General features: G+C 36.9%; 3 protein-coding genes across 7 annotated transcripts; all 3 read left to right on the top strand.

The window, feature by feature from the left end:
• The first annotated feature begins 4322 nt into the window (after positions 1-4322).
• On the top strand, positions 4323-12019 carry LOC125192413 (protoporphyrinogen oxidase, mitochondrial). 5 transcript variants are annotated; one of them, XM_048089967.1, is made up of 19 exons: positions 4323-4469; positions 4531-4573; positions 4895-5030; positions 5150-5215; positions 5370-5420; positions 5497-5553; positions 5798-5868; positions 6467-6503; positions 6787-6852; positions 7029-7069; positions 9215-9344; positions 9874-10053; positions 10201-10275; positions 10498-10708; positions 10794-10902; positions 11007-11081; positions 11192-11298; positions 11427-11546; positions 11763-12019. In XM_048089967.1, exons 1-18 carry the CDS (start codon positions 4391-4393, stop codon positions 11540-11542), a joined length of 1650 nt encoding a protein of 549 aa, XP_047945924.1. In that variant the 5' UTR covers positions 4323-4390; the 3' UTR covers positions 11543-11546; positions 11763-12019. The 5 variants fall into 5 exon arrangements, with proteins under 5 accessions (XP_047945924.1, XP_047945921.1, XP_047945922.1 ...); XM_048089964.1 differs by having other exon boundaries at positions 11706-12019; XM_048089965.1 differs by having other exon boundaries at positions 11679-12019.
• A 2344-nt stretch (positions 12020-14363) lies between these two features.
• On the top strand, positions 14364-17103 carry LOC125194850 (cytochrome c1-2, heme protein, mitochondrial-like; the record flags this gene model as incomplete). Its single annotated transcript, XM_048093067.1, has 8 exons — positions 14364-14493; positions 15110-15178; positions 15603-15823; positions 15947-16226; positions 16318-16389; positions 16615-16731; positions 16859-16924; positions 17020-17103. Coding segments are annotated over exons 2-8 (900 nt in total), but the record flags the coding sequence as incomplete, so codon positions are not given.
• Positions 17104-17956: 853 nt separating this feature from the next.
• Positions 17957-20636, top strand: LOC125194849 (probable inactive leucine-rich repeat receptor-like protein kinase At3g03770). The gene is given in 7 exon segments (XM_048093066.1): positions 17957-19239; positions 19271-19308; positions 19390-19514; positions 19617-19860; positions 19947-20200; positions 20203-20304; positions 20379-20636. Coding segments are annotated over 7 exon segments (2304 nt in total).
• Positions 20637-20990: the final 354 nt, after the last annotated feature.

Below are 20990 nucleotides of genomic sequence, written 5' to 3'. Positions count from 1 at the left end.
TGCTTAGAAAAATATAAATCCTAAACATGATTTCTACGGTTTAGGGTTACCGATTTTGATTCTCCAAAGAATCGTCGATTGCTCGCGCCTTCTCCACGTGATGATCTTCAATACTAGACCACGGATCTTCTGACTGGTTCCCGAACTGTATCTCGATATCAGGGTGGGCTAATCTTATCAAAATACTAGGACTCGAATAAAGAAGACAGAAAAATCTCACGGAGGAGAGCTGAGAGAATTTTCGAGCTCCTCTAAAAACAGAGGGGGACGAAATTTCTACTACTAATTAATTGTCATTATGTCTCTCATTTATTCTCCTATTTATATTAAGTTCATATTGGGCCCAGTCAAGGATCTATGGAAGGTTTTGGATATGGACTCCCCCAATTAGCTTTTTACTAATTAAATTGAACCCACAATTTAATACAAGCTTATATTGGAATATTACGAGCAGCCACTACAGAAGTAATATTGAACTCTCCCCATCCAAATCCGAAATTACAAGTAATCCCGGGTTTCCGTTATTTATATTATTTATTTCCCGCGCTTAAGATATAAATGTCCATTAATTAACAAATGTCTGCTATGGACTTAATTAATTAACATCTTATTAATTCCAAGAGTGGACTTAGCAAGAAATATTTATTTATTATTCATAGAGCGATAAAACTCCAACTGGCCAGTTTTCCGAGTAATAAAACCTTGTTCGAGCTCCTGTTGAGGACATTATCAAACGAGACTCACCTCGCGCACGTTTCAACATAATAGCAATCCTAGAACCGCTAGATATTAATCACCACGACCCAATATATCAGGATTTATTGGGTTGCGAAAAACCCGCACCATTTGATAAGTCAAAGTAGTGCATAATCAATACCGTATACTCAATACTAACATATGTAGATTAAGAAATAGTATTTTATCAAGACCTAGTCTTTCAGTAGATAGCATAAAGACACGTCTTGCTGTTAGATCCGTTCAGTGCTATACCACACCAATGTCATCTTATTTCAATAAGGCTTAGAAATATGCGGACTGACATTGCAACCTTTCACGATAGTTAGTCTAAGCCTATCTAGGTTGTGAAATTCTTCTTTTTATTTTGCAAAGCATTGCATAGATCTGACCGTGTTACCTTAAAGTGGACGACGCCCACAACCGGTCTACTAAGCAAAAGACTTAGACTTTGTTTACATCTTATGCATTTAAATGTTTGTAAAACATCTTATAAATGCACAAACAAACACAATGTAATAATAATAGTAATTCTATTCGTGCGAGACTGCTCGAATAATACTAAATCGGGTTAAAAGTGGATTATAGAGTTTTACGTATACAAGCAAGATTCTATTCGAGCGAAACTTGCTCGAAACATGCTTTTCAGTATACCAAACCTAACAGAAAGACCATGACCCCGGGCCAGATTGTGAACTTAACCTGGGAGCGGTTCAAAGCAGAAATGTGTGATAAATACATTCCTAAGAGTTACCGAAAGAAGAAGGAAGTGAAATTCTATCAACCTTAAGTAGGGAAGGATGTTAGTAATAGAGTATGATAGAGTTTTCTGCGAGATTTCCCGATATGCTCCAGAGCAAGTTGACACTGATGAAAGGATGGCAGAGAAATTTTATGCCGGTCTGAGGCACGAGATTAGGATGGCACTAGCTAGCCACGTGGGATTGACCTATCTGGAGTCCCTGAGCAGAGCTTTGAATATAGAGGCAGCAATGCCCAACGAAAGGAACACTTAGACTGCAGCCCCAGTGCCCTCTCAGAACCACCCACAAGGGTCCAAAGAAAAAAGCAAATGGGAAGGTATCCGAGGTCCTCAACAACAGAAACGGCCATGGCAAGCACAATCTCACCACCCCACCATGACATTGGGAGACAAAATGCCCTGAATCCAACTTGGGGTTATCAGTAAAATCTGAGACCGTGCCCCAAATGCAACAAGGTACACATGGGGATCTGCAGAGCAGGGACAGACATTTGCTTCGTGTGTGGAAGGAGTGGCCACTTTGTTAGGAACTGCCCAAACAAGACTTCTGGAGTAGGGGCAAGATCGAACTAGCCAGCACAACGCACACAGATGTAACCTTGGCAACCACCACAGTTACCTCCTCCACCACAGCAGCAGCATCCTCGACGACCGAGTCTCCCATCACAGGCCCGTGCTTATGCTTTTAGACAGAAGAAGCCAGAAAGGGACCAAGGAAATCTAGCAGGTATGGCTATGCTTCTCGGTGTACCTATCATTCTCTTATTTGATACTGGTGCGTCGCACTCCTTTGTATCAACATCTTGCGTAGATACCTTAGACATCCCAACGAAACGTTGAACATAGAATTAGGGTATCTTCACCTGTCGGAGGAATGTTTGAAATTAAGTGCTTATGCTCAAACCTAGAAGTTTCTTTTGGAGAACATCAATTATTAGTCAACAACTTGAGTGTTATGCCTATGTCGGGCATCGACATTATCCTTGGGATGGATTGGCTAGCTGAAAACTATGCCACCATCACGTGCAACCAACGACAAATCTCTTTTCATTCTCCGGGAAAGGACGCCACTAACTTTCACGGGGTTGCCTTGGGTAAGCGGAAATCCATAATCTCCACGCTACAAGCTGCAACGCTTGTACGAAAAGGCCACCCGGCCTATCTTGTCTACCTGACCGAGGAAAGGAAGGAAGAGAGAAAAATTGAAGATGTAGAAATAGTGCGGGAGTTTCCATATGTGTTTCCCGACAATCTACCTGGCTGACTTCCAGATAGGCAACTAGAATTTACCATCGATCTCGAACCCGAATCTTCGCCAATGTCGAAAGCTCCGTATCGAATGGCTCCGAAAGAATTGGAGGAACTAAAGATCCAACGACACGCCGATAGGTCTAGAGAGTCTGCTTGATCAGTTCACACATTTCACAAGCGTATACACGAACGTGGATAGGTTTAGACAATCTACTTATCAGCCTTATGATTAGTTTGAAAATACGATGTGTAGCTAGGATTTGTTCTCTAGTTATTAAGATTTAGTTATATATCGATCACTTTTCTCTCTTGTATTACTACTTACTTATTTCTTATTTTTTGTATGCATGTAGTTTTTGTGCCCTACAATAAACCACCATTTATTTCACTATTTTATAAAAATTTGTTAATGGAAAATATACTGCTACTATATACTACTACTATTATTTAATAGATTGAATTGATATTCTCCTGTCCCATGTTACTCACAATATTTATTTAAGACATGGGATTAAAGAAATGATGTTTAAAGGTTAAATGAACATAGAATAAAGTAGAAAAAATAATAGGTAAGAGTGAGATTGAGAAAATAAAGAAAGACAAGAGATAAAGTTTTTATAAAAAAATAAATAAGTGATGTTTAAAGGTTAAATAAATATAGAATAAAGTAGAAAAAATAATAGGAAAGAGAGCGAAAGAGAAAATAAAGAAAGACAATAGATAAAGTTTTTATTAAAAAAATGGTGCTAATATAAAGTAGAATATGTTACAAGTTAGTTTGAGATACATAGAGTATATATCATTAAAAGTATAAATTTAAAATGTATATACGTTAATTATGAAATACTCCACAATTAATTATCAACGAAAAATTAGTATAAAATAAAATATGAAAGGTAACTCTGAACTCTAATTGTATTAGTTAACTAGTTTGAATTAATAATTTTAAAATTATACTAAAATATATAAGAAGTAAAATAAAAAATAATATATATATATAAATAATTTATAGTAAATTTTACTAAAATATAAGAAGTAAAATAAAATAAAATACTATAAAAATTTTTTTATACTAGTATATTTCTTCAAATAATTTACTAAGTCAACTTGAAGATGGAGGAGAGATATTATGTTAAAAAAGAGTTTTCTTTTTTGATGCACTTATCCATTTTATAATACTGTATTAAGAGATATAACAATTGTTTTAAGTGATTTACGTAAAATTAATATAAAAATATCAGTTTTTATTCCTGTGGTGGTAATTTTTATTGAAATAGAGGTAATATTAAGTTTAGCAAAAGCGAAGTTTTTGATGCTTTTTGCCAGTAATTTGATTTAAATCAAATCATAATATCTCCTCCAGTTTGAAAGAGAAATAAATAAATAAAATAGAATAAAAACATAATTTTTAGATTAGGTTTTTTTAATTATATAACTCAAAGATAAATGTTTTATCTAGTCTAGTTCTAAAAATAAAAAATCACCAATTTTCTAATAAAGATTAATAAATATTTGGGAATAAATGCCGAAGTGCAATTTAGAGAGTGAAAATCGGATTAACGGCGCAAACAAATTCATCACTGCAATTACCATTAATGCAACTTCGAATTAGTCGTTGATTATTTCTCCCCTTTCCACCCTATGTATGCAATTATCTTCTCCACCTTCAATTCCACAGCTCAAAGCCCAATGGCCTCCATTTCCAAAGAAGATAAGCAAGGTGCTCTATTTTGTAATCATAAACATGTATTCAAGAGATTATTGATTATGTGTAATTTCAGGTTCTTCTGTTAAGAATGTTGCTGTAATTGGAGCTGGTGTTAGGTGAGTGGACCTGTAATTCACTGCTCCGATTGCTGAATTTTGCGTTTTGTCATCATTTTCGAGAAATGCAGTTAATTTGTAGCTTGTTTAACACTTTGTTCGACAAAAATTTCCAGAGGCTGCGGTGATCATAACCTAATTGAATTATTTGAAGTGATTATTATATTGGTTTGGAAGAAATAGTAGTATATGAATAGAATGGTTGTATGCAGAAAGCTAACATACTTTTTTCCTTTGATTTTCTCCCCCGGATTTACTTATTCCCATTCAGTTTATGAATTCTTTTGGTTTCTCTTTGTTTTTTATGTTTTCCTTGTGAAGTGGGCTATCTGCAGCATATAAGTTGAAATTGCAAGGGTTGAACGTCACAGTCTTTGAAGCTGATGGGAGAGTTGGAGGGAAGTTAAGAAGCATTTCTCGAGATGGTTTGATATGGGATGAAGGAGCAAACACTATGGTACTCGTGAGGCAGTATGAAGTCTTCCATCAGTCTATTTTATAGGAATATGCATTCATACTCAATAGAGATGCTCTATCTTGCTGTGCTTATATTGACAAGTTCTATCTTGTGGGCAGACTGAAAGCGAGGCACCTGTTGGGTTTTTGCTCGACAATCTTGGACTTAGGGATAAGCAACAATTTGTATGATCTTTTCTTCTTTTTTTGGATTCAATATGTTAATCTTCCTCTTTACCTTTTCCTTGTTTCTGCAAGTGCTATATTTTGTTTCTTCTAACACTATGAGTGTTTTATCATTTCAAGTAGCTGTGAAATTTAATATCGTTTTATGATGCAGCCACTTTCGCAACAGAAACGTTATATAGCTAAAGACGGAGTGCCAGTATTGGTAGGGTCGTACTAACTGAATAGGAGGTGGCTTCATTTCCATTTTTGAAGCACTAATTGCACATTTTACATCTCAGCTACCATCAAATCCTGTTGCGCTTATCAAAAGCAATTTTCTCTCGGCAGGGTCCAAGGTTTGCTCCTATAATTTAACAATTTAATTAAGGACTGAAGCATGAAAGTCATTTATTGCTTGCGGCTTAATAGTAAGCTCTTCTACTCCATAGGGGGAAGATTTATTAAGCTGAACTAAACTGAGAATTTGGAACAATAATTCATGATCAGATGAGCCAGTGAACCTATTCTTGTTAATTACTTCTTCTAACGCTCCTTCCATTTTTTAAAGGTTTTTCATACAAAGTTGCTCTCTCTTTTCAGCTTCAAATATTTTTGGAGCCATTTTTGTGGAAAAGTATTAATGCATCCAAGAGGCCTGACGAAAAGGAAAGGTACCAAGAAACTATTTGAGTTAACACAATATATATACATATATATATATATATATATATATATATATATAGAGAGAGAGAGAGAGAGAGAGAGACAAAGACAGAGGGAGGATCATTATGTAGAACCTAATTTGGACCGTTGATCTTTGAATAATCTGTTGTTGTAACCCAAAGTGCAATGTTGTAATAAACAAAATCTATGTCAAAATATATAAAATGCATTGTTGTATGGTTATACGGGAGGGATGGTTTATACTTGGTCCTTTCCCTATATATATATTCCTTCCAGTTGCATGTCTCCGATCCTTCACAGTTAGTACATGATTTATACGGGAAACTGCAGAAGTTCACTTTGTAATGAACTGGTTGCACATTTTCTTTTGTGCCCATATTTATTCTCTTTTTGATAAACATTTTTTTAGTGTTGTTAACTACTAACATTTTGGGATACCTACGTCTTTGGATAATTTGAAATTCCATGTCATCTTAACACAGTTATTCTATCATCTTTGTGATAATCTATTAATTGTAACATATTTTAGTCATTTTGCTGTAATTGGGAATAGCAAGCATGATTAATATTTGCTTGTGTCTGCAGTGTTGGTGCTTTCTTCCAACGACATTTCGGGAAAGAGGTAATACTCATAACATGGTGTACTCTTTTCTATTTATATTTTTGCAAATGAATATGAAACTAACCTCTGAGAATTATTCATATATATTTGAAATAAAATCCTGAAATGCCGCATGTTATCATTCATTCCAACAAGGACTTGTTCGCCAGCAAACTTTAAAGAATCATATCTTTTTTGGTTTTTCCCTTCTTGTGTTGTGCCTAATTCTACTTTTGGAGGAAGTTATATCATCAAGTTTGCTGGTTGGTTAAATATTGCTTGTGTATGACGTAATTTTTTTCAGGTTGTTGACTATCTTATTGATCCTTTTGTTGCTGGAACTAGTGGTGGAGATCCCGAGTCTCTATCAGTGAGTACTTATAAATTTCTATATCGTTTGATGTATTTCTTGGAATTTCAAAATCAAATGAAGACAGGATTGTGTCTCAGATAATTAAATTACTTCAAGTTGTCAGTTTTTGCTCTTGCCTTCCCTGATATTCAAAACTGAACCTGATAGAAATTCTCTCTTCTTTACTGGACCAGATGCAACATGTATTTCCAGAGATATGGAATCTTGAGAAAAGGTAAGCTTCACATAGAGTTTATTTAAATTTGATTTTTTGCAAACAGTTGAGTATGTTTCAGGTTCGTAATCAAAGACAAACAAATTGTTTAGTTTAGGAGGACATTGTCTGCAACAGTTTATAAAATACTTCAATTAAGAGATAAAATTTACACTAGTGATGTTTATATCTTTACATATAGGAAATGTGATGAGCAAGCAGAGCAAACATTTTCAGCTGCATAGGTCTTTCTTTGAGATTAGTATCAATGTTGGTGATTTCCAGTAACACTATTTACTGGCTTCACAGTTAGCTGGTTCAAATTAGTTATTCTTTTAAGGGATATTGGTAGGAAAAACCATGAACTTTAGGCCAAATCTGCTTCACGAGGCGTGCGCCCCGCGCCGATGCCCATGTCGGTGATGCGGTGGTAGAACTTAGGGATTGATTGACGGTGTCGGTGGCCATGGGCATTGGGAATAGAGTGAATTTAGGAGATGGGTTTGGGGTATGGCCATATAAGCAGGTAGACGAGAAGGGTGACTTTTTCAAGGGACCTTGAGAGATTTTTTTGGAGAAAGCAATTTCAACTTTGATGGCCAGACATGGAAGTCCAGAGGCATGTTGCCAGCCATGAGTTCAACACCAAATCCCTAATATATGTAGCCATCTCTGCCCAAGGAGAAGTTAACAGTTTGAACCGGCTGTGAAGCTCCCAGTAAGAGGTTCAAAACTTTCTCCAGTGAAAACGGCTGTGAGTCTCTAAATTCCTTGAGCCTCCTTGAATATAGAAACAGTGACTTTGAGGGAGAGAGGGGGGAGAAACAAAGAGTGGGGTGACTGCTGAGGGAGAGAGCGGATTGAGGACTGAGGTGGAAGAATTATGAATGCCATACGATAGATATCCATAGGACTATAGGAGGAGAGGAGAAGAGAGGCCCATGAGACTTATATAGTGGTTTCAGTTCTTCCTTTACATCGATGTGGAATAGTTATATTTTATTCGTAGTTTCAATTTCCAACACTCTCCCTCAAACCCTTCAAGGTGAACCTTGGAGGGGTTGAACTGGAGCAGTCCTTTTTCGGTTTTAGTCCAGTATATAGTTATACTACCGGGTTAGTTAAATTTGGCCCACACGCGGTGACCCGCTGATACCATGATAGAAATCTATAGGGTTCCATCCTAAAACCAATTGGTAATAGGAGGAGAGGTCTATGGTGTTGGGTATCAGCGGCACTCCCGGATCGACACACAAACGGAATTTTATTAAACTCTCGACAACGGTGTATGAAACACCAAATACACAACACGATGTTGTACACAACACCAACACAACACAACACTACGACTCTTGGAGGACACACCTCACAAGACACCTGAGGACACACCTCTAGCTCTACGAGGACACACCTCGCACACTAACTCTCGTGCACACTCACGCACACTTAGCTCTCTAATTGTGCACTCACTCTTTTTGTGTACTTACTCACACGCTTCATTCTTGTACATTACATATTCCTATATTTATAGTAGTACTAAGTCGGTTAAGCACCGACTATCTAAACCTAGAGGATTCTAGTTACTACTAATTGATTTAATAATACAAGCATGACCACAAAATATCTCCTAATTAATTACTATTAATTAGTTCAACCTTTACTCTTGATTTCTCGAGAATCTTCGGCAAAGTTGGTGATGACTTATTTCCAATATATGGGACCTATATAGTGGTTTCACTTCATTCTTCTCTGATGTGGGATATTTATATTTTATTCTTAATTTCATTTGCCAACACCATACGACAGATATGATTAAACTATGCCGCAGAAGACAAAATATGCCACGTCAATTTTAACGATTACCGGAATGACCAGCCATGTGAAAGTTGCACAAAACCTAAAGTTGCTGATATTTTTTACCACTTTTAAAAGTTCAGGCGAGATGCTTGATCTGGCCAAAAGTTCATGGCTTTCAGACCAATATCCATTCTTTTAATTGCGGCAACCAAATATAAAATTTAATCCTAGATAAGTAAAACCATTTTTTTTAATGGATAGCTGCAATTAAACAAGTGCTAAAACAAGCCCACTTTCTGCATTTTAATCGTGCTAATCCATCATATATATGTCTTTCAACGCTGTTATGATTTTTTCTGTGATTTTCAGGTATGGTTCAATCATATCTGGGGCTATTCAGTCTAAGTTATCTGCCAAAAAGGACACATCCGGTGGAGTGGACTCATCAGCAAAGAAGAAGCAAAAGCATGGTTCATTTTCGTTTCTAGGTGGGATGCAGGTAGACCTATAGACTATATCATCAATCTTCAATCTAGAATTCTTTTTCATCTTTCTTGGTAACCAAACTTTTCGATTGCAATCAACAAAATTCTATGCTTGCAATTAGGCTATGAGTGGTCAGGATTCTTGCTCTATCGTATTACATCTAAAAGCTGTCCAGAAAAGCATACATGAAAGCATCAACACATTGTTAGCATACTCACATAAAGAGGGCTAAAGCATTATGTACTACCAGAAATTTTGCTAATACTTTCAGACATACAGAAATTATTGTTACTTGGTCAAAGTTGTGCATCTAAAGGGTGCACACCTCTTTAGCTCTTAAATAATGTCTTCACGCTGGTCTCAATCTTGAGCCTGAAGCATGATTTTTTGACCTTGTTGAAATATCCTCTTGGAAGTTTAATGCAACTTTAAACATTGTATGATTACTTGTAAGAATAGTTATTTGATAGTATAATATCATCTCAACCTTTTCACGCTAATGACTATGATTGTAATGTAAGTGCGGTTTTGACTGTTCACAGACACTCACCAATGCATTGTGCAATGAACTCAGCAAAGATGAACTTAAACTTCAATCGAAGGTGCTGGAATTAGCTTGTAGTTGCAGTGAGAAGTCACCTCAAGATAGCTGGTCAATTTCTTATGAATTGAACGACAAAAAGCTTTCCAGTGAGAAGTCCTTTGATGCATTAATAGTCACGGTAAGTGCATATGCTTGAATCAGTTATAAACGCTGTGAATTTCCAGTATTAATATAATAGAGTGGACAAGCAGTCCTCTATGACTTACCTCCACTATCAAGGTATCAGTGTAACATGCTTTGTTCTGACAAGTTCCTCAAAATTCAGGCCCCTCTTTCTGATATTAAACAATTGAAGATTACCAAAAGAGGAAACCCGTTTCTCCTAGATTTCATTCCTGAGGTATGTTCTTTGTTTGCATCGACAACGGTGATCGATAACTTGTTCAAATATTTCAGCAGTCGGAAGTTCTTTATTCAGTGTAATGATTATAAACTTCTCAAATTTGATTCCTACTGAACAAAAGATTTTAAAGAGAAAAACTGCAGAACAAATTGGACAGTGCTGCCAATTATGATATTTTGGGGTCCAATTTCTACTTTTATCTGGCTTGACCATCATTAGTTAGTTACAGGGTCATCAAGAGCCTATCTTTTATACCTACTGCCTTCAATGGAAATTGGTGTTCATATGCCACTTCACTATGAGCAGGTTAACTATTTACCAATGTCTGTCATAATCACGACATTTAAGAGGGAAAATGTAAAGCGACCACTTGAAGGCTTTGGTGTTCTCATACCCTCGAAAGAGCAACAAAATGGCTTGAGAACACTCGGTAATCTGATTTTTTTCGCTTCATGAATCATGATTTTCTGAGTTTACTGTCCACTTATTTATGCTATTTAGTTTCCTGCTCACAGGCACTCTCTTTTCATCAATGATGTTCCCAGATCGGGCACCATCTGATGTTTATCTCTACACTACATTTGTTGGTGGAAGTAGAAATCGGGAGCTAGCCAAAGCTTCAAGGTGTCAACAGCTTGAATACATAAATATTTTCAAGTTTACCTTAGTTTTTAAAAACCTTTTTTCATCTCTGTTATCCACTATTCTATTACTTCTGTCTGTGGCAGTGATGAACTGAAGCAGATAGTGACATCTGATCTTAGACAGCTATTAGGTGCAGAGGGAGAACCTGCCTTTCTGAAGTAATTTTTCTTAACTCGGATCATCTAGCTGGCATTTGAACTAAAGAGTTCTTATAGTAAAGGAACCCATTATGGGTCTGTTTTATTACCGGTTACGTGCTTGATTGCAGTCACTATTATTGGAGCAAAGCATTTCCTTCGTATGGGCTTAATTATGGTTCGGTCATACAAGCTATTGACAAGATGGAAAAGGAACTCCCTGGACTTTATTATGCCGGTAAGTGTTCAGTTTATGTTATTGTTGTCCTCTACTTTTTTTTATAAGCTGGGAAAACATCAGCTACATATGAAAACCACTTTGGTAAATTCTATAATGACAATTTTCTGTTGTGTTTCTAATGCTAGGAAACCACAAGGGAGGATTATCAGTAGGCAAAGCAATCTCAAGCGGTTGTCAAGCAGCTGATCTTGTTATATCATATCTCGACTCTACCTCTGATGCTAAAGGGAGATCGCAATGAAGAGGTACATTCCTTTCAAATTGTGTGTACGTAATAGCTTGACTGCAGGTTTTGCTTCCGTTATCTTGAAGTAAACAAATGATTTCATCGTTTCACTTCAAAGATCAAGCAACCTGCCTGATTTTGATTCCTTCAGAGATTTTTTTCTCTCATTATATTTCAGAGCATCTGTAGTGGAATGATGTTCAACCCAGTGAACATTGACTTGATCTTGATATAGCATGTTGCTCATCGGAGGGCAAGGCTGGCCACGAGCTGCAATCGGGGGGAGCCCTGCCAAAAGGGTTTACTTGTATCGTCTACCCAAACTGTTCTACTTTGTGATTAACATTACTTTCTTGAACTTGCTAATTCTTGATCTGTTCAAGAATTGTGGAACTGTTGTGTTAGTAGACGACAATGATGTTACTCTGGTGCTTTGGTTTGTTCTTTATATACTCCCTCCATCCTACAATAAGAGTCCTATTTTGCCATCGACCCACAATAAGAGTCTTATTTCACTTTTATCTTAAATAGTAAGTAGGTCCCATATTCCACCAACTTATTCTACTCACATTTTATTATAAAACTAATATATATAAGTGAAATTAACTTATTAATTCACTTTTCTTTACATTTCTTAAAACTCGTGTCATAACCAAATAGGACTCCCATTGCACGATGGAGGGAGTATTTAGGAGTACTGCGTCCGTCTCAAGTAAGCTGAGTCTAAATTTTTGGGCATAATATTTATTAAATTGTGTTGATAAGGCAGAATAAAGTAGGAAAGATAAAGAGAGAGTGGAGGGACTAGGTGATAGAATAAAGTAAGAGAAATTAGATATTTTATTTTTAAAAAAATGACTTTAACTTAGTTAGGAAATTCCAAAAAGAAATATCACTCAACTTAGTTGGGACGAAGAGAGCATTTGTTATTTTGAATCATGGCATCATCTTCTTTTTTCGTTATCCCACGTTGACAATTAATATTGAACATAGATATTTTATAAAATTTATCCGATTAAAATATTTGACACATAAAATAACCAATCATCTACTCCCTCCGTCCCAGAGAAGTTGGCACACTTTTCTTTTTAGTTTGTCCCACAAAAGATGTCACATTTCTCTTTTTGGAAAAAGTTCTCTCTCACATGAATATAAAAATTATATTTTCTCTCTCCATTTAACACACAAAACAAAACCTCTTAAAATCCCGTGTCATTTTCAAAGTATGCCAACTTCTCTGGGACGGAGGGAGTATTACTTTATCCTCTTTATCTTTCAAGTCATTCACGGTAATGTCCTTCAAACTCGCTCTATAAATTCGTCCATCATCATCATTTTTCCCTCTGTCATGTTAGCATTTTATCTTCCAGCCGCAGCACTTGCAATAGTGTCTTAAATTATGTCATTAGAAATCCATATATTCGCATTTTCACTACTATTTTCATTTTTTTGAAAATATTTGTGCTATCAAATAAAATAAAATACTATATCCGTCTCAGCCTAAGTGAGACGTTTTATTTTCGCATGTATTTTAAAAAATGATATTCCATCCGTTTCCTAAAAAATAGGAACTTTGGAAACAACACAGATTTTAATGCGAAAATGGTAAAGTAAGAGAGATGAAGAGAATAATGGAGTAATAGATAATTAAAGTGGAGCATAAGTAAAAGAAGTGAGAGAATAATACACTATACATTATTTTCTCTCACTTTACTTTCTCTCCACTTTAACTATTCATTACTCATACCATTTTTTCAAAACATGTGCGGCAATGAAATGCTCACTTAGGCTGGGATGGAGGGAGTAGCAAAATAACACAAATTAAAGTCGGGGATCGCCGGAGTTCCATTGGAATTTATTGAAAAATCATCGAGATTCATGTTTTACTTTCTTTAGAGAATAAATGAAATGAGAGATGATAAAAGAAATTGGAGGGAAGGGGTGATAAATGATGTAAAAAATAAGGTATTTATACGGTGGAAATAGTGTAAAAAAAAAGAAAATTAAATGAAAATTGTCCATAAACCTGGATCCATGCGCCCTATCCCAAGGGCGGAATGGCTAAGCACGTTCATCGTTCAAACCCGAGCAATAGCACCCATAAACCCGCCCGATAGCTTAGGGCGGCGAAGGGAGAATATATTTGAATAAATTAAAGTTTAACGATAAATTTGATAATTTAATATATTTAAGAAATTACCTAGGAGTAAAAAACACATTCTTAATGATTTTGGGTTAAGAGCATCCGTAATGGTGCTTAGGCCAGGCCAGCCATTCTCTCCTCTGCCACGTCAGCAACACTAAAAAAACCACCTGCCACGCCAGATTTAGGCCAGCCGCAATAAAAATAATTCAAAATATACTACATTTACGGAATTAAAATTGCGATATACGAAATTAAATTTACGACACATATACGGGAAAAATAATCCATTCCATTAAAAAAAAAGTACAAAGATTTTAAAAAAAAAGTACATGATTTTTTTTAAAAAAAAAGGGCTTCAACAAACGAGCCCCGCCACTCTCTACTCCTCATCGCCGTCGCCGTCGTCCTCCTCGTCGTCGCCGCCGCCGCCGCCGTGGTATCGAGCCCACGTCGGAACCCCCGAGCCGTGACCTCGCGATCCTAAATCGACACGCATGCTCTCGAGCATCTCGTAAAGAAACCTCTTCTCCGTGGGGTCGGTGGCGTTCTTCCACTCTCGGAAGACCTGTAACATCTGAGCCCGCGTTTGGTTACGCGAATGGAGAGTGTACTCGAGTGGGGCGCTCTAATATAGAAAAATAAATACGGAGTAAGTACATTTCTTAATGTGTATTTTTGAAATTCGAGAAATCGAAAAAAAAATGCATAGATAATTAATGAACTAAATTTGAGTCATTACAATATCTTTTGGACAGGTGAATTTTCGCCGCCGTGGACTCGGATCTCATATTCGCCGCCGGGGAGATTTTCGTTTTTTTAGGTGAATTTTCTCCCTCAATCTGCTATTCAGCTGTCTATTTTATTGTATTTTCTCCTTATATTTTATTTCACTCCTGATTTTCGCCTTGCATTTCTACATGTTGGTAGGTTAATATTTCAGATTCAATTCGGTCTATGGTTGTTTATATGATGATGCCTTTGTTGCTTGTGTTTTGAGACGATGAGTGGTGTTCTTCTGTATGCGTGCGTTTTTCGTGTTTGAATGTAGAAATGATTGGTTGAATTGCAGTCAAATTTAGAGCATACCACCTCTCATTTCCATCTTCAGTTATCGGTACTGGTTGTTTGTAGAAATACTCAATTAGGGTTGTTCTGATTCGCATGTGGAGTGATGTAGTGCATTGTTGCTCATTTGGTGAAATGATGGATTTCTTGTGTTATTGAGAGTGGTAATATGTTTGAATAGCGCCGGCTGTATGCACGCATTGGATAATCTCTCCACTTAATATTTCCCCTAGAAGGAGAGGTTAAATATGGTTAATTTCTATCATAGTTATTCAAAATCTTAAGCTTATCTTAGCTTTGTGTTTTGGTCCTTCAATGGTTATTTGTTGTTAATGAGTATCTGCCAATCTGTTCTTTTATTTCGATAACAGAGAGATAAGATGTTTGGGGGCAGAGCTCTCCGTCGGTTGCTAAGAGAGAGACTTCAGTCGCAAAACACCGTAAGCTTATCTTTCTTGTTTAAATTTTATATTTGTTCAATCTAGATAGTTTCTCATTTTCTTCAATTTGATTAATATGTAAGGTTGGTGAAATCCTGCCTCTGGTCACAACAGCAGATATTGAAAATATGTGCAAAATCTGCTCATGATTGAAAGTTGACTGGGATTTGTTCCATTCCTACTGGTCTTGTGCACTGAATGCATCTATTCATTTCCAAAATTTTAACTATCTATTATCCTAGTCTATGGGAAACATGATACACAACTTCTTCTCTCACAAAGCCTTGGTTCAAATTTTCTATTTCCTGACACGGAACTAAGAAATCCTTTCATATTCTTTGGCATAACCAGCATCTAGGAAAATTCTTAATTCAGTGCTAAAGAAATATTAAAACGGTGAATCCAATTATTTTTTTGCATTCAGGTATCTCCAGTTTTGTCATCTCTTATTTCTAAGAAAGAGCAGGATGCAGTTGGATCTGCCACCACCAAGTCCTGGAGGGTATTGGCTCTATGTGGGGCAGGTGTCTCAGGGTTGTTAAGTTATGCAACAATAGCATCTTGTGATGAGGCTGAACATGGTTTGGAAGCTGCCACCTATCCTTGGCCACACAGTGGCATTCTAAATTCATACGACCATGCTTCGTGAGTTAATCTGCTGCTTTTTCAACTTCTTTTTTGTACACTGTATTTATAAGATATCTTTATTTCTGCATTTTCTGTTTCCAAATTGCCTTATATATTAAATTGCCTTCTCTATGTTAACAGGATTCGTCGTGGTCACCAGGTGTATCAACAAGTTTGTGCCTCCTGCCATTCAATGTCCTTAATTTCATTCCGCGACTTGGTAGGTGTTGCATATACAGAAGAGGAAACTAAAGCTATGGCCGCTGAGATTGAGGTAGTTGATGGGCCAAATGATGAGGGGGAGATGTTTACTCGTCCTGGAAAGCTCAGTGACCGGTTTCCTCAGCCATATGCAAATGAACAAGCAGCTAGGTTTGCTAATGGCGGTGCTTATCCTCCCGATTTAAGTCTTATAACCAAAGTATTTTCTACCTCTCCCTCATTTCTTTATCCTTGTAATGTCATGTTATCATCTCTGCTCTGCTTATATGTTTTTCTTTTTGCTTCTTTAGGCTCGTCACAATGGCCAAAATTATGTTTTTGCCCTATTGACCGGATATCATGACCCTCCTGCTGGTGTCACAGTAAGTTTCTCTGGTTCATACTATTTGATTTACCTTGGCAAATTTCAATATAATACTGAAGAATTTGTGTCTAAGACTCTAACCTGATCCCAACTTAGTATAGGGTTTATTGAATTTGAGTTTTTATTTGACTCTAGTAAGGTTGAGTGGCAGGGAATGTCTCTTTATGCATTTGGTTACCCTTATATATGGGATTCTAAATGGTGAAAGTATTTTCCATTTTAGATTCGTGAAGGATTGCATTATAACCCTTACTTCCCTGGTGGAGCTATTGCTATGCCAAAAATGCTTAATGATGGCGCTGTTGAGTATGAAGATGGTACACCCGCAACAGAAGCTCAGGTAAAATCCCTGATTATTTCCTTGCACATTTTGGTATCAGTCTTTCCATTCATGCATAGGTCTGAGATATAGGTCACATTCCCATTTCCCCTATCGTCCTCATCTCTTAATTTGTTATCTTTCGTAGATGGGTAAAGATGTTGTCACCTTTTTAACATGGGCTGCAGAGCCTGAAATGGAAGAGAGAAAACTGGTAAGGCTTCAATAACAAATATATCAAAGACTTTAAACACCATGAGCTTTTTACCTCTTGCCTAACATATTGGCATTGCTAAACTGAAACCACAGATGGGATTCAAGTGGATATTCGTTCTATCACTCGCGCTTCTTCAAGCTGGTTATTACAGGCGCATGAGGTGGTCTGTTCTCAAATATATATATATATATATATTGGCATGAGAGAAAATATTAAAAAAAAAAAGAAAGAAATGTAACATCCTTTGTACGACAAACTAAAAAGAAAAGTATGACATTTTTTTGGACAGAGAAAATACTACATAAAATTAATGAATAATTGTATTTAGAAAACACACTATAACCAAAAGCAATATGCAGATTATTTTGATATACTACTATATTCAAGCCAAAATACAATTATTTACTGGTACTTTTGTTTTGGTTGAGATACAGATAACAATTAATACTAAATAAAATAAATAAATAATTTTGTTTAAAAATCTCACTATACACAAAAGCAATATGCAGATTATTTTTCCAATAAATACATTGAGAGATTTATTATTTTATTGATTAAATGAACCAAATATTCCTATTATGCGAGCAACATTATATAGCCTAACATATATCCAATTACCAGGATCAGCAATCAGATGATGTGAATTTTCCAAATCATAACTACACCTTATTTCATGACAATAATCTGTCTTTGTTCATAGATTTGTAAGTTGGATTTTTAACAGTAAACTATTTTTTGTTTTTCTTTCCTTTCCCACTTAGTCTCAATGCTCCATTCCATATCACCTCAGCCATCAATGCCAAAGCTCCCATTTTTGCTACTCTCATCAATGCTGATTATTCCCTTCCAACCCCCTCTCATTATCATTTGAACTTGTTTCAACTCTTCACCATTTATGTCAAATTCTATCTGTTAATAAAAGCTTCAAGTTTCACCCTTTTGCTGCCTTTACTTTTATAGAATCCACCATTCTTCTCTTTCTTTCTTTCTTCCTTTCCATCTTTAATGTTTCCTCAATATCTTATCTCCATGAAACCATCAATTCTACAACAAATAGGGTGTTCAAATTACTATGTTTTAGTGTTTCTTTCATGGCTGCTGTTTGCATGTAGCACAACTCATCAGCTGAGAAGTTATGAAACTCAGCTTCTTCTTCAGTTGAGGAAGCATTTGGAGTATCCTCTACCTCTGAGCAATTGGGAAGATCACAAAAATGCTGATTTCTGCAATTTGTTCTCTTCAGCAAAGCTCACCATCAAATGTGAGAATGATTCTGTCACCGAGCTTCGGATCATGGGGGACAAACCTGCAAAGGTCAGTAGTGAATTCAGAGGGTTTGCAATTCCAAATATAACATTGTCTCAGAGTTTCTCTATGGATTCTTTCATTACAACCTTGGTAAGGTTGTCTAGCTTAAAGGTTGTTACTTTAGTGTCTCTAGGCATATGGGGTCCACTCTCTGATAAAATCAATAGATTATATCTGCTTGAAGCTTTAGACATGAGTTCAAATTTCTTGTTTGGTTCAATTCCTTCTCAAATGTCAAGAATGGCTAAGCTTAGGACTTTGAGCTTTGATCAGAACTATTTCAATGGCAGTGTTCCCGAGTGGTTGGATTCGTGGCCGAATCTCACTGTGTTGAGCTTAAAGAACAACAGATTGAATGGTGAGGTTCCTTCTGCATTGTCAAGAATCACAACATTGATTGAATTAGTTTTGTCTCACAACTTTCTCACTGAAAAGTTACCTGATCTGAGCAAACTCTCCAGTTTGCAGTTGCTGGATTTGAGAGAGAACAGTTTAGATTCTACATTGCCCCCTCTGCCAAAAGGGCTGGTTAACGTATTTCTAAGCAAGAACTCATTTTCTGGTAACATACCCGAACAATTTGTTAACTTGGATCAACTTCAGCATCTTGATTTGTCGAATAATAATCTTACCGGAACCCTTCCTTCTCTTCTGTTCTCTCTCCCCAATATTAGTTACTTGAATCTGTCATCCAACACTCTTAGTGGATCACTTCCCGAGCATCTTAAGTGCGGAGAACGACTTAGTTTGATCGATCTTTCTGGTAATAAAATGGTAGGCCAGCTTCCTAATTGCTTGGCAGATGAAAGAATAGTCGAAATTAGTGGGAATTGTTTCTCAACTGATGCCAGGGATCAGCATTCTGCATCATACTGCAAAGACGTTAGTAAGGGCGAAGGACGGTCTAGAATGAGGGATATAGTCCTTCTGGCCGGAATTATCGTTGTAGTGATAATCCTCTTGCTTGTTGGTCTTATGTTTTTCTGTAAAAGGCACCGAACACAGCATGCAGTAGTTCAGCATATTGCACCTAAGGTCTCCACTAATTTCCCCCGATCTCCTAGCAAGTGCCAGTATGTTAACTTCTCTGCACTATAGTTCATCTATCCTTTTTTGTTTCTAAATTTTGAATTTTATGTTTTTCCTTTCATCAGCGATACTTTCGGAAGTTGAGAATCAAAGTTCTCCACCCCATAGGGTGTTTACTTTACCAGAACTTAAAGAAGCTACAAAAAACTTTGATCAGTCCTCTTTCTTAGGCCAAGGTTCTTTCGGAAAGGTAGGCTGCTTAGCCAATTATGGAGTTATTTTTTGCCTCGGAACATAGGCTCTTTGATGTGATTTTGCATATGTTGGAAAAGTTTTATAGTTTTAAATACAGGTTTACAAGGGAAGGTTAGAGAATGGAAGCTTTGTTGCTATTCGATCTTTAACTCTATACAGAAAATGCTCGATTCAAAACCTCAAGCTGCGGCTTGATTTGCTTTCAAAGCTTCGCCACCCTCACTTGGTTGCCCTTCTTGGTCATTGCATTGATGATGGAACGCAGGACGACTCAACGGTGCGTAGGTTGTACCTCGTGCAAGAATTCGTTCCTAATGGAAGCTTCCGCTCTCATCTCTCAGGTACTATACGCATCGCCAATCTTTTTATACGAGACATATGTTATTAACTTAGTAAACAAAGGAATTTGGTTGTGTTGTTTGTACAGAGAAGGTCCTGAAGTGGCCAGAAAGACTGGCTGTTGTAATCGGTGCAGCCAAGGCCGTACATTTTCTTCATACCGGGGTGATACCCCCTTCTCTGAGCAATCGTTTAACGACCAACAGTATACTGATAGACGAGCATGGGATTGCAAAGCTTAGTGATTATGGAATGTCTCTCATTGCAGATGAAACTGAAAAAACTGATGTATGCTCCTCCCTTCACTTTTGATTTCATATTAATTCTTGTAAGCAGCTATGTATCTTTTGCAGGACGATGTTCACAATTTCGGGTTCATATTACTCGAGTCACTGGTAGGTCCTGTTGCAAGTGGAAAAGGCGAAGCATTTCTGCTGAATGAGATGGTATGTTTATGTTGCTTCCTCTTAATGCATTTTATGGTTTAGGTGTTTGATTTTTTCTCTCCCTCGAATGGCAGACATCGTTCAGCAGCCAAGATGGTAGGCGAAGGATAGTGGAACCAATCGTGCTAGCCACGAGCTCACAGGAGTCGTTGTCCATTGTGATATCCATCACGAACAAATGTATATCAGATGAATCCTCGGGGCGGCCCTCGTTTGAAGATGTGCTGTGGAACTTGCAGTATGCTGCTCAAGTGCAGGCCACGGCCGATGCTGACCTGGATAGCGCATCGCATCAGAGCTTCGGCTCCTCCTCTTTGATTAACTTATTCTAGTTAGGAATGTAAATTTAGAGGTTAGAGAGCTGAGTTATGTTATATTGGCAAAAATGTAAATGCATTCTTTTTCAGTATTTGATTTATACATTGAAGAAATTAGGTGGTGGCTCTTGATGGATTAGTTAGGCATTTAAGTAAACTTGGCTTAGATATTTAACAGCCCAACAAGAATACTAGTGTAGATGTTGGGGAGTTTTCAACTTACCATTACGTAAGTTGATGAGCATTTAAGGTTACATCAACTCTAACTTTCTCACCTTCCATCACATTTATACTTACTATTTGTAGAGAGAGAGGCATGATTTCATACTCTACCAACTTTCTCTCTCTCTCTCTCTTGCTGGTAAGGTA

Source organism: Salvia hispanica, chromosome 6 (genome assembly GCF_023119035.1).
Source record: "Salvia hispanica cultivar TCC Black 2014 chromosome 6, UniMelb_Shisp_WGS_1.0, whole genome shotgun sequence".
Lineage (NCBI taxonomy): Eukaryota > Viridiplantae > Streptophyta > Magnoliopsida > Lamiales > Lamiaceae > Salvia > Salvia hispanica.
This window is presented reverse-complemented; position numbering and strand designations above follow the sequence as displayed.

Excerpts from the sequence above, each read along its gene's own strand:
- LOC125192413 (XM_048089967.1), top strand. The coding sequence starts at position 4,391 with ATGTATGCAATTATCTTCTCCACCTTCAATTCCACAGCTCAAAGCCCA. Across the intron at positions 5,031-5,149 it reads ATGAAGGAGCAAACACTATG|ACTGAAAGCGAGGCACCTGT; the intron begins GTACTCGTGAGG and ends TCTTGTGGGCAG. Across the intron at positions 9,345-9,873 it reads CGTTTCTAGGTGGGATGCAG|ACACTCACCAATGCATTGTG; the intron begins GTAGACCTATAG and ends GACTGTTCACAG.